Source organism: Sprattus sprattus, assembly GCF_963457725.1.
Source record: "Sprattus sprattus genome assembly, chromosome: 1".
Classification (NCBI taxonomy): Eukaryota; Metazoa; Chordata; class Actinopteri; order Clupeiformes; family Clupeidae; genus Sprattus; species Sprattus sprattus.
Genome location: NC_137920.1, coordinates 72,556,519 through 72,574,271, shown reverse-complemented (window position 1 = coordinate 72,574,271; position 17,753 = coordinate 72,556,519). Strand labels below are relative to the sequence as shown.

At 40.5% G+C, this 17,753-nt stretch overlaps 1 protein-coding gene across 1 annotated transcript; it reads right to left on the bottom strand.

Annotated features, from left to right (window-relative positions):
* Positions 1-8,607: 8,607 nt before the first annotated feature.
* On the bottom strand, positions 8,608-10,078 carry LOC308371637 (odorant receptor 131-2-like; the record flags this gene model as incomplete). The annotated part of the gene is made up of 2 exons (XM_080846615.1): positions 8,608-8,695; positions 9,162-10,078. 2 exons carry the CDS (start codon positions 10,076-10,078, stop codon positions 8,608-8,610), a joined length of 1,005 nt encoding a protein of 334 aa, XP_080702741.1.
* Positions 10,079-17,753: the final 7,675 nt, after the last annotated feature.

The window sequence follows — 17,753 nt, the reverse complement described above, 5'->3', positions numbered from 1 at the left end:
ATAAAAAAGAACAGACCCAGGCAGCCAGACTCTTCACTGAACTAAAAGAGAAAAGAGCGCCCTCTGAGATTTGAGATGTGAGCTCACGTTAGCGCTCACGAGAGGTGCACGGGGAGACTAATGTAATGACAGAGAAGCACAGTGCGCAAACACTCTCTGCACTGCTGCAAACATCACTCCTAACAGAAAAAAAACTATTAACATACACACATTAACAAAACATTAATTTACAAAGAACAACAGTTAAACTTGCAAGCCCATTCTCAAAGTTTGACAAAACATCATCTAATGTAAATTAATGCGAAATTGAACAAAAAGAAGTGAAATGAGATTTGTGCAAGTGTGGAGTAGAATGCCGTGCACGTTCCGCCGCGATTCTGCGACTCCTGTGATCAGACCAGCTGAGCCCTCTTTTAAGAAGAGGACCGGAGGTGATGCAACCCATGTCACACACACACACACACATACACAGACACACACACACACACATACACACATACACAGACACACACAAACACAGACAGACACACACACATACACAGACAGACAGACAGACACACACACACCACCACTTCCCCTCCCTCTCTCTCTTCCCTCCTATGTATGCAATGTGATGTAGTTCACCATTGCAGCCCTTCATGTGTCTAGGCTGAATATTTAACACATTAGCATCCCAAACTCAACATCCCCTACATACTCATGAATCCAGCATCTCTAACTTTACATCCCCTACATACAGTGTATCTTTGAACCTGTGAAAACATATTTGGCCATTGTTACCTCTGCCAAGGAAGTTATGTTCTCCTGCCGTTTGTTTGTCTGTTTGTCAGCAGCAATACGCAAAAACTACAGGGCGATTTGTTGGAAGGTTGTAACCGTTTCGATTTTGGAGCAGAACCAATTCATGGGGAAGGTAAATTTGTTTCACTTTCGTTAACATATGGCAACGGGCCTTGGCGGAGGTCTCTGCTCTCCGAGTGCCCTTCTAGTTTGTTATAATTTCATATCACATGTTAATTTTCTAAGTATATTTTGTTAATCAAACTACATTTCTCTCTAGGGTAGCTGTAGTTCAACTACTTCCAGTGTGCAGCACGTGGTAGCTTGCCCAGCACTGGGCTTCGTCAGTTCAATAGGCTGCGCTGAGTGACCAGGAGGACCAGAGGTCAACATGGACAAAATGTCCTGAAAATGTAGTATAATCTTTCCAGGCAAATAACATATCCAAGAAAATATTCTCTCTAAGAAAATAGTCCTTCCAGGTGAATAACATATGGGTCAATGACGTGACGCCTACATTTTCTGTCCGACTGCATTTTTTTAAGTTAAAAATGGTTTAAATGCATAAAAAGATACCATATATATGAACCTCTCCCATATATGTACTCACTTTAATTATCCCAAAAACATTAGTTATTTGTAATTTTTCTGTTATTCAAAGAGTCAAAATATCATGTGGTGCGACCGTCCCGCCATGACTGCTGTTGTGAAAACTTCTTTGAAATTGCTCTAAATCTATTCAAATTTATTTTCTGCCCTATTTGGTATGATATCCCAAGTGTTTTGTAGTCCTGTACAAAATTGCAAAGTGTTTGTATTTTTATTTCCATCATAATATACAAACAAACTTTGTCCGATGATGTCCATTTTATGAAATATCATGTGGTGCGACCATCAAAAAACGACCACTTTTGGGACAATTATGTTGCAACCTCCTGTTTTTGAATGAATTACATCATTGACCAGTTTGCCAAGGACTCATGGAATCAGCAACAGGTTTGTAACTCTCTCTCAAATTTAAAAAAAAAAAAAACCTTTTTAGCAGATGGTATGTAGTTGCCATATTTCGATGTCATGTGGTGCGACCTCAAAAAAACAATTAATTTTAAGTTTTTTCTACAAATATATATATTGATTTTAAAATTTCATTGTAACCTTTTGTGCTCAGCTAGCTTGTTTTGTTTAGGTGGCCAATTCTGTGCCTGTAAATTTTGACTGAACTTGAAAATATCATGTGGTGCGACCAAATATCATGTGGTGCGACCATTGCAGAGTGTTTTCCATGATAGATATATGTCCTAAATAGGCAGTTTTTGTGCTTTGATATTCAATTGACGATTTATATGCATTAAGTACTTTATTTAAGTATTATTTGGAATAGATTTTTTTGCAATTTGAGTATTTTTTTTCCTAATAATTCAGAAACAGCGTTTTATGTTTAAGCTTTGTACAATATTATGAGAAAAAGCAAAAAATATTACTAAGAGCATGCCATTTCACTTTAGAAATGATGCATTTATCAGTAATTTATTATTTATTTATGTATTAATTTATTTATAACTGTTTTAATCTATTTGACCAGATGCCAGACAGCCTCCGCCATAACGAGGAGGGAGTGTGGGCACACCTGGAGCCCATACTGAAAGAGTTTCAGGCAACCTGCCCAAAGATTACAGTTCTACATGTAATCAGTGATGGACCTGTGGTTGTAAAGACTTCATGGAGCATGCACATAAAGTAACAGAAGACAGAAGTCGAGATCCAACTAGCAATCTACCGATTGCTGAACGACTTCTCTACCACCTGAAATCACTGTTACCACAGCACTCCAAACAGGACTAGTTCGAATCAGGCACTTTGCCATAAGCCTCGTTTGTGTTAAATAACTGTTTTGAAACTTCCGTCTATAGCACAAATATTTTCACGTCAGATTTTCTCATATAGGCTATTGCCGACACTTAAAAAAAAGAAAAAACGGTTTTGAACAACGGTCTGATGCAAATAGATTAAGCAGTGATAGATTAAGGTGTGGCTTGTTAATTTCATCCCTTTCCTAACCAGCTTGTTAACAATTTAGTTTATGTTGTTGCTGTTATGAAGTAAATTAATTAGGGTTGAGGCTGAGGTTGCGGGGCGTGGGGCATTCATGTGGGCAATTACGTCATCGGGTTAGAAAATGTGCGTATCAGGCGTCTACACGAACACGGATCCGCTGGTGGGTTGGAATCTTTCCACTCTTGAGACCGGTTTCCAAAGGTTGCGGATTCAGTGACCCAATTCACCAAGTTCGTGTGGACGGAAGGCATTTATTTTCGATTCAGGCAATCCAGATTCTGTGTGGACAGGCCCTCAAGATTCACCCGATTTTGTTTCACAAGCGGCACAAATAAGTCATAGGGAGATGTTATGCCTTTTAAGCATGCAGAAATGAAGCCATGCCTATGTTACCAGCCAGTAAAAGTAGACCTGGGGAAACCATGTTCCACACTGAAGATCCCTCAAGCACTCCTGAGCCACCACGGAGCAAGCTAGTCTTCAAGACCTGTATGGCAAGTTTGACGTGATTTTTTATATTATGTATGTAATGTTTGTGTTCATGAAAATTCTATGAATTTTTGAATAAAATCTGGTTTTAATCTATGTTTTGTATGGAATTTATTGTTTAATGATCTCTTTAAACAATAGGAGGTTTTCATATCATTTGGAGCGACCACTCATCATGTGGTGCGACCAATAATACCCATAACTGTATTACATTCTTAATAAAATATCACATTTTTGGGGCTGAAATATTAATCACTAATACAGTATGCTTAGATGAATGGTATTTTTTTTTAACATTTCGATCAGTCTTGCGCTTTACAGGAAAAATAAGTCTGTAAACTACATTTAAGAAGGGGACTTAAGACATAATAGAACAAAAATTTGAGAATTATGTACAAAAACCCAAAAGAAATGCAAATACTGTCTCTAAACACTTTATATTACTGACAACTTGTTAAAAAATGTTAAGTATGTTAAGGATATTAATTTGTTTTAAGATAAATCACGGTCGCACCAGATGACATTTTTTAAGGCCATGGCCAATTTATCTAGATGAAAAATCACTAAAATCACTTAATTAAAAATTTTGATATGAATTTACGTGTACACAACATTCTAAATGTTTGAAAAATTGCAATAGATATTCATATTTTTTGTATTTTAAAATTGGCCTGTTGAAAATCCTTATACGTCATTGACCCACATCCAAGAAAATATTCTCTCTAAGAAAATAGTCTTTCCAGGTGAATAACATAGCCAAGAAAATCGTCCTTCCAGGTGAATCACATAACCAAGAAAATATTCTCTCTAAGAAAATAGTCCTTCCAGGTGAATAACATAACCAAGAAAATATTCTCTCTAAGAAAATAGTCTTTCCAGGTGAATAACATCACCAAGAAAATATTCCCTTTAAGAAAATAGTCTTTCCAGGTGAATAACCTATCCAAGAGTTATGACTCATCACAGACATAGCAGGCACTGACTATACTAAACTCAGACTAACATACCTGCAGCACAGGCTCCAGGCTCCCTGATTGAGAAGCATTAGTGTAGTTTGATTGAGATGCTTCCTGTGAGGCGGGTTTTGACGCTGTGTGCTTTGTAGAGATGCCCCCCCCCCCCCCCCCCCCCCCCCCAGTTGTTATATTTATTTAATGTGAAGATGTTCAAAGAAACTCAGATTATCAGATTATCAAGAAGTCAGATTATCAGTATGTAGGGCTGTGACCTTTTGAGTTCCTCTCAGTCATGTACATATAGATGTGATCTCAGTCTTGTACATATTGATGTGATCTCAGTCATGTACATATAGATGTGATCTCAGTCTTGTACATATAGATGTGATCTCAGTCTTGTACATATAGATGTGATCTCATTCTTGTACATATAGATGTGATCTCAGTCATGTACAAATAGATGTGAGATTGAGCACTTTACTCTTGCATCTTCTGGTCTTTGCCGTAACGAAAGGGAACAAAAGCTGTTTGTTTTTGTAGGAGTATGATTCAGTTGTAGTTTTTTTTTTTCTTAAATGAAATTCTTCTTCTGCACTGTGAATGTCAGTCCTCACTTTAAGTCTCGTTCAGCATTTTTAACCCAGTTCGTAACGGCCCAGTATGCATGCAGTGTGTGAGTATGGTGTTCTCATAGTGACGTGGGCAGACGAAGAGACAAAGGCCTACATCTGAAAGCAAGCAGAAGCTCACTCTTTATCCTGACAAAACTTGTGAGGAGAGCTGTGTGTGTGTGTGTGTGTGTGTGTGTGTGTGTGTGTGAGGAGAGCTGTGTGGCCTGAGACCTGGAGGATTTGAACGTAATAATGGATCTTCATTTTCCTCCGAACTGCTTGGATGAGCACTGGAAGGATTCCGTCATCTCCTTTGCCATATCTGGACGTCTTGCGTTGCTTATGGAAAGGAGATCTAAAATCCGGTCAGAGGCCATGGTCTCAAAGCAGATATTCAGCCACATGCACACCAGCGGTACCAGTTCTGATATTGTGTCCAGTGTGTGCCAATATGCTAGGCCCTAATAATGCCCTTAGCCATTGTCAATTTCATGATGAGGATATGTGTTTATCTTCTTACTCAGTGTTTACCAGATATGTCTTTAGTTCCCTAGTGGCAAGTCTCCAGGACACCACACTCATCAGTCTGCCGAGCCAAACATCAGACTGTGTGTGTGTGTGTATGTGTGTGCACGCTCGTGTGTGTGTGTCCGCCCAGCAGACTGAGTCAGCAAGTGAGATAGACAGGGATGTCATCAATAATTCATAAGCCACAGATACCAGGAGATCTCCAGGTGTCAAAACATGCCCTTTCACTCCAGGGGGAGGGGGATGAGTTGAAGTCTGTTTGTCCTGGAACTATTCTGGTCACTGTTGTCAGTTAGTAAGGGTCCTCTGAGGAGGGGAGGCCCAGAGAGTGCTGATTACGCTGTGGACTCTCCAGGGTCCGGGGCGGTGCATTATTAATGGGCCTGTAATGGTGAGCTGAGGGAGCGGTGAGACGTGATGAATTATGACACTTGAATCGGGGGGGGGGGGGGGGGGCACTTGAGCTGTCCATCATACGGCCTTACTGGAAAGCACCTGGGTTACACAATGCAGCCTCACAGGAACACACCAGGCCTGGATCTGTCTCATAATGATGATGCTTCAGTAAAGCTTGACCTTCCAGAGATGAGGGGACACACAGCCATGTTTCGCTGGTCTTTGACTCAGTTGCACAGCTACTTTCATCAAAGCCTTTATTGTCATCAGTTTGCTGCTGTCAGCTTCAGCAGAAGCCCCGTGACAAATTTAATTTGAAGATCATCACATCGAATCACAGTACACAGTGACTAGATAGAATGTTATTTTTTCGTATTTTTTTTGGCCTGCAACACAATAAGCACATGTCGGTGTAATCTAGTTTGAGTTCTTCAAAGACTAGATCTGGTTTGAGTTCTCAGACTTAGCTTACGTCTGTATCCCCCGGTGAGCTTTAATCTCATTCCAACATCAAACAAACAGGACATTTCTCCTCATGAATCAGAGGCAGGTGTGAAGTGTGTAACTAATGACTTATACCGCTAATTAGTGTTAATAGTTAACAGCTCAGCTTTGGAATCCAGCCAGCATCCTTGGGCATGTGAGCCTAGCTAATGTGTGTCTGAGTATACAGTATGTGTGTGTCTGTATATGTTTGTGTCTGTATCTGTGTGTGTCTGTATATATGTGTGTGTTTCTGTATGTACATTACATTCCAATCTAATACGGACGAAAGGTGTTTCATATGAACGGAATGCTGTACCAAATGCATATGTACAGAATGAATACAGTTAGCTAAAGATTCCAAACACCCACACTCAACCCAGCCTGAATAAACCAAATGCACAAATGTAACCTTCACAGTGAGTATGTTGTCATAATATAAGATTATTTATGAGCATTGGTCTAAGGATTTATTTTCCTATTGTCATGTCTGGCTCACAGACCATGGCAAATAACGGAATTCACACAGCGTTTACAACAAAAAAAAAACACTATGGATTTATTAGCAACCAGAAAAGACACTAACAGACCAAGCTACGGTGAGGTGTGGCACTCAGTGAATCAGTAGTGTTGGCGTGTATGCATGCATGCTAATTCAAAGTGAATGAGGAACCGTCGCCCTTAACGGATCAAGGCTTTCCGACGGAACCGTGTGAGTGCAGCCTATAGCCATAGGCGGAGATCCCAGGGGGACACGTCCCCCCCTCGCATAAAGTTGTCCCCCCCTCAACAAAATTGAAAAAAAAAAAAAAAAAAATATTGTAATATGAAACAAACGCACGACAACACAAGCAGTGCTTATTATAAACGTAAAATAATGTGCTTTTTAAGTGTTGAAAAATCATGATCCCCCTATTCCTCAAAGTGGTTCGGTTCCCATGCTGTTTCCAAAGGGCGGGTCTACAGCTCCGTGTTCCAGTCAATCTGCCCATACACGGTCAGGTTGTGAGATTGTTTCGTGTCCTCTCTCGGCCTGCACTACAGCAACGGCAGTACCAGTATTAACCCGACCAGTGGGCTATCGCACGCCCTCATCATTCAGGCAAAGGTACTGAGTGCCTCATCTCCGTGCTTTTTCAATGTTGAATTTCAGACCAACAACACTGAATAGGTTCTGCGCATGTGCACGTTCCTGTTTCAATTCTACAGACATCCTGGGATTTAAACAAATAAAATAATAATAAATACGAGAATATGTCTACATGCATTGTTTCTACGAGGCATTGTGATGTCCTAACAAAAATTAAAGCACTACACGAACACTGCAAATGCCATTAAATAAATAAATAAATAAGCAATAAAGTCAGTCAATCAGCCCAGTAGCCTACACGGTCAGATTGTGAGAAAAACAACTGTTCAGAAAGTTGACGCTACCAGCACTTTCCAGTTAGGCACCCCGTTGTGACATGGCGTGTTAATGCACAGAGAGGTCATCCAATCTGATGTTCCCAGAGTTCTGCAGGCCACTTCTCTATAAAAGCTAGACCCACAGCTGTCTTGTTGTTGGTGAATAGAGAAACTGGAGTAAAAAAAAAACATCGTCAGGAGTTATCGTCATTTTTCATTAAAGTATCGTTAAAGTATCTTCGTTTTTCGTTAAAGAACAGACTCGGTTAAAATGGCAAAGAAAATAAGGAATTCCGATATTCGGTCATTTTTTTAGTGCTCCGAAACGCCAAGTAAGTAGAAAAACGTTTAAGTTAAGTTTGTTTCTATGTATGAAGTGGTGTTTGGGGTAAGTGTATGTGTAGCTTATGCTTAAAGTTGACGTGATATCAGGACGAGTTGGATGTAGAAATGTGTAGATCAGCCTGAAAAATAATGCACACTGCACACAGGATCTCCAAAAGATACGGTGACGTTGTCTTCTTTTACAGTGTATATATCAAGGCAATTTGATGAAGATGTCCATAAGAAAAGGAATTAAATGCTTATAAAAATGTGGAATAATGGTTTCATTAGGCAAAGCCAAGCGACCAAACGCAGCTGGGCACAGAGAGCCAGAGCCAGTCAGACAGAGGCATGGAGTCTCAGGTCAGTTTGTTAAGATTTTGTTTATCAGGGTTATGAAATAAGGATAACTGTCTGATTTAGACTCATAGTATTATTGTAAAGACAATCCTCTTGTTGTTGTGTTTAATAGTGTTTTGGGTGGTTCTGAATATCGGAAACAACTTATTTCTATCTAGGAGACAGACTGTTCTGAGTCAGTGACAGTGGTTGAAGGGCCAGGCAGAGAACCTGAGACTTCAGATTATAGCAGGGACAGAGACGCAGCAGGCCATGAGGTTCTTACTGTCAGAAGCAGCACCAGAACAGGGGCAGGCGATGATCACCCTACAGCCAGCACCAGCACAGGGAAAGGTCATGATTTCACAGCAAGCCATGACGAGCCTACTGCCAGCTCCAGGTCATTATTTCACAGCAAGCCATGACAAGACTACTGCCACAGCAGCACAAAACCATACCACCCCAATCCCCACGGCAGCACACACACACACACACACACACTCACAGGGTTTCTCTTTATACACCGAACTGGAGGATGTTTATTCACAAAAAGAAAGCAGATAAAATAAAAGTGCAATACCCAAACCCACACAAAAACTCATAAGGGTGAACAGTACAATACAATAACGTTAATGATTGTTTATGATGCATATGAAACGTTGTCCGTATATGAAATCTTAATTATGTAACAAACTAATGTAATTCTAACAAACAAAAATAGCTGTATGCAATCCGAATGCCATATGCACATCAGTGTGCTGTTACAGAGGGTTTGACCTTTTGGGCTCCACACCTGACATAGTAAAGGAATAAGGGCCGAACAGCATCGTCTCTCAGGCCGTAGATCAGGGGGCTCAGGCACCGAGGCAGAATGAGAACAAAGAGAAAGTTCAGGTAGCGCAGGTCCATGAACAGACGAGTGCTACTGGTCATAGCCAAGGCTCTCTCGATGGTTCCATACAACAGACTGTTCAGACAAAGTACTAGCTGGCCAAGGTGGAGCAGGACTGTTCTCCAAGCTTTCTTAGCAGAATCTTTATCCGCTGAGGCAGATTTAGCTGCGACTATAACACTGACATAGGTGAAAAGAATAATAACTGTTATAAGCACAAAGAAGAAACCATTAAGTCCTTGAAACACATCTCTTTGCCATGGTGACAAAATAAACCTCTCTCGAGTACAGAACATGGGATCTTTAAAAGACACTGCGTTCGCTATCAGTGCATACATAGTATCTATCACGGGACTTAGGCAACCTAGGAACCAGATTATTGCAATCGCAACACCCGTCCCTTTCTGTGTGGCCATCTCACTGTGGCGTAAAGGGAAACAAATAGCCACATAGCGCTCGAGTGACATCACACCCAGGCTCAAAGCAGAAATACGAGCCGTGGCTGCTGACACGATAACCATCAGTGAACAAACAGCTTTAGGAATCATCTGGAAATTTAGAGATAAAATAAAGAGCATCGCGACCACCAGCAGATGAACTGTGTCATTGCAGAGCATGTGGGCAAAGAGGATATAGCGAGGCAGCTCTCTAAACACAGGCTTACTCATGAGGGTGTGAAACATGATGCAGTTGATGCAGATGAACAGCAGAGACATGACAATGGTCACAACAAGTTTAGACAGACGCCCTTCATTCAGTTCCACTTTAAACATCTGCTGATGCACCAGTAGAGCTCCTTCACCGGACTGATTTGTCATGACCATTATATGCTATACATACATAAATAGTTTAGAATCTAGTAAAGAACCGCATAGAATAGAATATGTACACACACACACACACACCCACATAGACATATATAATCACAGCATAAGAAATAGCAAATGTAGCTGATATGTGAAAAAATACCAGATTAAACACACTGTGCTGAAAACTTGATACAATAAATCAAACCAGAAATTAAACATGTACACATTTATAATGCTGAAATGGATGACTGTTCCTGTAACCCTGAGAAGGATAAGAGGATCACACATCATGTAAAGCTCCTGATGAGTGCTACTATGCCCACTCACTTTTATAGGCAGCCATGATATCATGCCTCATCTTTCTATTCCTGTCTGCATCCCAGAGGTAGCCTGACGATGTCATACTCATATTTCTAGTCAGAATATGAGTCTGATACTGACCCATTGGGCTGTGATTATGGGGCGTGTTTCAACGAACCAGGAAAAAAAATGCCTCTTCGCTCAATTGGATACCTAACCTACAACTAACCAGAGCAACATAGTATGACTATAGACCAAATCAGAATGTTGGTAAACAAAGGTTGCCAAGGTACTTCCGGGTGGCAAACTGTCATACTGTCAACCATAGATATCTATAATAAAGGCTAGATATCCTGCCTGATTTTCAAACGGGTTGGTTTGTTATAAACGTAAGATATTTCGTATGGCACTACATACTTATGAAGAATTATAAACATGGGTTTTCATATGAAAATAACATTGACAGGTCTCTGACAGGTCTCGTTTCAGGGGAGTGTTCAATAGAGCAGATTGCACAAAATTCTGGCATCTTCATTGGCAATAAAGTCAGCAATTACCTGTCGAAATCATAATGTAAGATGTTTAACAAATCAACTCGATTGGAAATCATGTGCAACTTCAGTTTTATTTAAGTGCAACTTAAGTTATATTGAAAAGAAAGAACAATTACTCGCCAATTGATGTAAAATGACTGATACACAATAGCCGTGATACACAATTAAGCTGCACATTTCAACATGTTCAAGCATTCAGAATTATTTCCAAGGTAATGACGATAGTAAATCAAGTCATTTGTAAATCCGTCAAAATTTCCGCGAGATAAGAGTGTAAACGATTGTGAAGATCACTGACGTTACCTAACGTACCACTGATCCCTACCGGAAGCTTTACTGTCCTCAAAATGGCCTCCTGTGCGGACATTCAAGAGTCCGCCATAATCCATCTAGCCTTTATCTAATATATCTATCAGTGTTGCCAGGTGGGAAATGTAGGATTATCGTACCAGGGACATCAAATTATCGTATTTTGAGGGAAATTATCGTACACCCGTCATAATCAAACTAACAAGTCTACTGATGCGCTATAGTACAGTTTTCTGACGTTCTTTGCAGGCATTGTTTTATAGATTTTTGTGTTGGCGCTAATATCTTTTCTTTCTCTGTGTGTTTTTTGGATTTGCTGTGGTTTTTAATACGGTTATTTCGGCCACCAGCTCTGTCTTGCAATACCGGCAAAAAGCTTTGCTTTCCGAGCCTGCAACAGGTCTCAACCACCCGGCAAAATTGGCTCTCCCACTCTTTTCTATAAGTTTGTAGGCGCTTACTTCGACTCTGCCCCGCCGTTTTCTTAGCCTCTCCGTCTCCTCCAGGTTCTCTCATTTTTTTCCACGGTTCTTCCAGACCACCTCTGCATTCTTCGGCTCTGCTTCTTCTAATTTTCCTTTTTTTCATGGGGCGGGCACAGTGGACTATTCAGCCAATCATTACCGTTGTTCTGAGGCAAGCTCGCATTTAGAAAAGCAGGATTGGCTTGAAACTTGTCACTTGTCAGATGCCGTCAGGGTTCACAAAAAAAAAAAATCCGACAGACAGTTGCGACAGGCTGATTAGCCTACAACCGGTAATAACCACACATTCACGGAATGGTCAAATTATCGTATATTTGGCCTTTTTTGGGATTATTGATCGTATATCGTACAGAGGGCAAAATTATGGTACAAATACAATAATTACGGTACGCCTGGCAACACTGATATCTATGCTGTCAACAGCTGAAGTAGTTCATTAACGCGAATGTTATGGCGAAATCGTGTTGTGTTTGGGGTTGTAATGCCAAATGTACCCAGCCACGTAAAGGATGATTATTATAATTATTAAAGCACTATTTTAGCCAATTCTAGATTCCAATCGTTACTTATCCTTTTATTGAGAGTAACAACACAAGCGGGCAACTCATATCAATGCTTATTTTCCCATTCTGCCTGCGCACGCTGAAAGCTGAGCTAACATAAAGTTAATCAGTCAGTCAACTTTCTTCCCCTAGCAAATGTTAACAAGCTAGGACGTCTAAAGTTAGTCAATCAACGCCATCAACTCGCCACAATGTTACCTGCAGAGTATGTCTCATAAGCTTGTGTAAGTTTATACAAATAGGATAATTGGAAATAACTTTGGGTAGCATATCGTGCTAGCTTGCTAGCGTGAAAACGCTAGTCCCATTGTTATAAATAAACAAATTTTGCCGCCAATTATTAAGTATCTATCTATAAATCCAGGAACTCTGTGTGTCTGTCTGTCTGTCTGTCTAGGGCGTTCCTCACTGACGGTAGTTCCGTTAGTTATGAGATTTCGCATGTAGCTTACGCATGTCATGAACCTGTGCATCCTTGATTTTGAAGATTTTTGAATTTATAGTTTTCGAGATATTTGTATTTTACCGTTTCCCGTAGGGACTAATGGGTTATCTTTCCCGTAGCACCGAAATGACGTCACAAATTACGTCACAAACAATATTAGCGGTATTAAAACTATCCTGCCTTCACTCAAAGTTCAGAATAGTGTTGGATACGATAAGGAGTTCCGCATTCAAATTCTTCTTGGTGAACAGATCCAGACTTTTGCTCAGGTAATCTTAAGACAGTGATTGATTTTATCTATTCGTTTATATAAGCTTCTTTATATTAAGTTTCAAAGTAATGTCTTGAGTTGTAGTCATCTAACAGACAGGGAATAGTAATCCATCAAAATATTCATATTGTTTATTAGTATAGCGTATTTCTACAGTACATTTCTGCACTTATTTGACTTACAACGGGGCGGACCCGCGCGACGTGAATGATGTTATAGTCATAGAACAGTCGTGTGGTTAGCCTAGAGCCTAGACCACTGACCATGCGTTCATTCATCTACTGACGCAATGAGAGAGTTTTTCCGATGTATTAGTGTCCGATGTATATGTTGTAATTCGTGTGTATTTTGTTTTCTCATTATTGCAATATTATAAACCTCAGTCTGCATTTGCCCTGGCTGGGAGAGGCTGTCATTCCGAAGATACTGTGTGTGATCGCCTTTGCTCTGTGTTCATTAAACCTGTCAGAGTGTATGAATAAACGTCTGGGTGCCAATCAAATAACAACGCAACAGCTACACCTACGTCTGCTAACGCTACAGAATGCATAATTCCTACGGGCACTGCACTAGCCTATTGACGTGCATCGAACTGATTAATTTTGAAAGTTGCTTAGGGACGTATTCTTTGAAAGTTAAGGACCTATGTTTTATGCATCCATACATAATCTCAAATTTTATTTGTTGGTGTATCTCCAAAAAGGCTATACAACATTAAAACATTTCTTAATGAAAAGGAAACATGCATCACAATAATACTTCAGTGTAACCTGTACCTATGTGGAGTGCAAATATGTCTTGCTATTACACTACCCAACAGCTACACCTACGTCTGCTAACACTACAGAATGCATGATTCCTACGGGCACTGCACTAGTTAAACTAATTCACAATCAGAAGTCAGACAAAGGACGCATTGTTCAAAATGGATTTACTGTAAGTAAGTTAGGCCTACAGTAAAGAGATGCATACCGGATATTACATCTGCCCTTAAACGTCCCGCCAAGACAATTTAAACCAACATTAAACACCACCCATCTTTGCTTCATTGGCTGACCTAGCCAGCCAATTAACATGACCTCCTCATCTGACCCCAACCAAATCAAAAGATGTCCTGAACCTAATACCACACCCATTTTCTAGGTACCCCTTTTTTGACATTGTATTGTGTGTGTGTGTGTGTGTGTGTGTGACTAATCCCTAAAATGAATTATCCTAAATTACTTCTTACTCATTAAATAATTCCTACACAAACCACACACAGTGGCGTGATCTGGCTTGGGTATTAACGGTTGCTTAATCTTTTTTTCATAATGCAGGTCGGCCAAACCCTGATTCTGGCCACACTGATTTTGCCCCATCACAACACCTGAAACCTGAGATAGCCAACTCCAGCCCAACCACATCTGCTAAGAGATCATTAATCCTCAAAACTGATCATGTACAATAAAATGACAAAGTTTTCAATACTTTCAATAAGATCGATAGATAGGTACTTTATTTATATCTGTACTATGGACAAATTCTTGTGTCCACACAAATAGCTTGAAAGCTACAAACAGTCCTGAAAATCGCTCATGTTAAGTTGGATATTGTAGTGATCTCACTACGTCACTACGAGTTTGATACTTCAATGTTCTTCAATGACTTGGTCGTTGCAATATTACCGTTATTCGCTAACAAATATCAACAGCAACGAAATCAGGAACGTCTAGTTTTTCAGTTGACAAGATCATCCTCATAAAACGTGTCGTAATCATATTCATAATTATGATTAAACGTGTTTGTACCTTGGTTAAATTACATGGAAAATCCTGTTGGTTTGTTAAGGTTTACTATGGGTAATGGCGAAGTTTGCCACCCGGAAGTAAGATATTTGTTATTGTGACGTCATGCTGAATTGTCGTATCCGATACATTAAAACTTTTACCGGATCCCGTAGGAAGGACGGCAAAAACACATTTTCGATCGACAAATGCCTTGATCACGTTTCTCTGTTCCTCTTTCAAAATAAATGCGCTGTCAATATCTGTGAGATATGCCTGCTCACGTACTTATTAGCAGCAAGGCTAACTAGCTACTATGTGTTTCAATGGGTTTTTTGTCTAAGCGTTAGCAATAACCTATCAATAATGGTCTAGAGCGCTTCAGTTAAGACCTAGCCTGGTAACACCAGCCTACGTATTTCCGCCTGAATTGATTTCAAGCTCATACTCAGTCTGGCCCAACCCCATTGACAATCGTCTCCAGAACTCAAAATTTTGCAGGACCAATCAGCGAACAGTTCAGAGCTGTGACGCAAAACTCGCCTTGGAGGAAAAGACACGAAAAGCTATCGGAAAAGTTGTCTCAACTCTCGAGAACATCAGAAAATTAAAAGTTTTATGATTGGAAAGGACGTCGTAGCTCTTCTCCCAACTGGCTTTGGGAAGAGTTTAATCTACCGAATGCTTACTAAACGTTGCTGATTGGTTAAGGGAACTCCAATGATTTTAAACCTCAAGATAAGCACCCGTCCATCTCGGAAACCAAAATGCATTGGGTTGGCCCAGACTGAAAGACGGAATGAAATGGAGTCACAGGCTGGTAATGGCCAGGCTAGTTAAGACCTGCAATCCTCGTCAACATTCATGTTGCACATGCACAACTAACCGAGTCAATGTAGACAAAAGTCGTGTAGATAGCTTAAATCACATAAAATATGTCCCACTAAGCTCCCGAGACGCCGCCATCTTGGTTCGATTTATAATCTATCTATCTAATCAACTCAAGCGTTGGTTAGTCATCTGTCCATCATCGTTTAATGCCCACCCTGACAATTTGATTGGTACGACAGAATCCTACCTTCTGATACTCTCAATAGTTTAATTTAATGTCATCACCCCAAATGTTTTTGTTTTTTTTAAGCCAATAATAATAAATAATTTTGGGGAGATAAAGAACACAGGCCTAACGACGCCCCTGGTTCACCCCAACAAGCAATCTGAGACGGAGACTTAAAACACCCCTTAATACACCGCACCGTTAAAGCACTGGTATTCACAACCCTGTAATTAAAACTGAGCTTGTCCTATAAAGGAGGGTATTCACTGGCAGGAAAAACCTGTTACACCCCATAAGAGATACAGATATGCTATACGCTCTAAAAAGAAAGAACCAATTTGGGCTATGATTTGTTTTTATTTTTAAGTGTTTACCTAGAAGCCAGCCGTCTCTGCCTGCTCCATCCTCCAGTTGGTTCCCAACGCTGCAGTTAGTGATGTGTCGTTCGTGAACGATTCGTTCATTTTGAACAAATCCTTACAAGGACTCGAGAGTTACGAGTCCTCTCCAAAAAAGATTTGTTCTTTTTCTCATGACCGCGCATCGGGACAGTTGCATAGGCTAAGCCAAGGAAACAGAAATTATTTGTTGAATGCAGGTCACGTGAAAAATGATCCAAAGACTCGTATCCGAAGACCCGGTCGGAAAAAGAACGAATCATTTCTGTTTCCGCTACCAGTACTGAGCTTATGCAGGTCACGTGGAAAATGATCCAAAGACCCGTATCCGGCAGATGAACGAATCATAGATCCAAAGACACGGTTGGCAGAAGAACGAATCATAGATCCAAAGACACGGTTGGCAAAAGAACGAATCATTGATCCAAAGACCTGTATCCGACAGAAGAACGAATCATAGATCCAAAGACCCGTATCCGGCAAAAGAATGAATCATTGATCCAAAGACCCGTATCCGGCAGAAGAACGAATCATAGATCCAAAGACCCATATCCGGCAAATGAACGAAACATTGATCCAAAGACTCGTATCCAGCAGATGACCGAAACGTTGATCCAAAGACACGGTCGGTCAGATTAGTCCATCTGCCGATGCAAGTCTTTGGATAATTTTTCACGTGATCTGCATAGGCTCAGCATGGGAAGCTAGATTAAACCGAAATGTCTCGTTCATTTTGACTGGGTCTTCGGATAATTTTTCAAGTAACCTGTATATGCTCAGAAGAGGAAACAGAAAGGAACTATTAACCTCGTTCACTTTCGCGTGACTAGGTTTAGTAAGACGTGAATGATATTCGTTCACAGGAAATAATTACAGGTTTTGTTATTTTAACTTTTTTATACTTTACTTACAGTCCTGCACAACGTAATTGTTTGGCGTGATAATTAGATGCTTATTAGGTGATAATAAATTACCATTTTATACAAACTTTCATGATTACATTATTTGAATGCAGGAATTTCTTTTAAATTAGTATCTGCTGGTTTACATGCACTAACCTACATGAGTAGTGGACATACTTACGCCAGGGAATTGGCTATAAAATGTTGAGCAACAACCCCCTCGCTGTTCCTGGGCACCGTATGGGAAAGAAATATATTCCGGACAGAGACGGATCAGACGGTACGCACATTGGGCAAAATTCTGCTGAAAGTTGACTGTGCTATACCGGACCGTTCTCCAATTTCCCTTTGGAAGGTGCCTGTAGCCAAGAACCCAACAACAGACAACACCTGAACCTGACAGGTATGGCCTGGTTGCGGCCGGTGCGTCGCTGTAGACCAGGGCCCATTTGTGCACAAAGCTCTAACAGAGGCATTCTTGGTAAGCGGTACCTGCTTATTAACCATGAGTCTTCCTCTGCCAGAAACTCGACGCGATCACGAAACACTCGCTCTCTCCTTATTGCTCGGTTGGCGACATCTAACAAAGCCAGTGCAGCCATATCTCCTTCTGAAACAAATAACTATTAGGCTT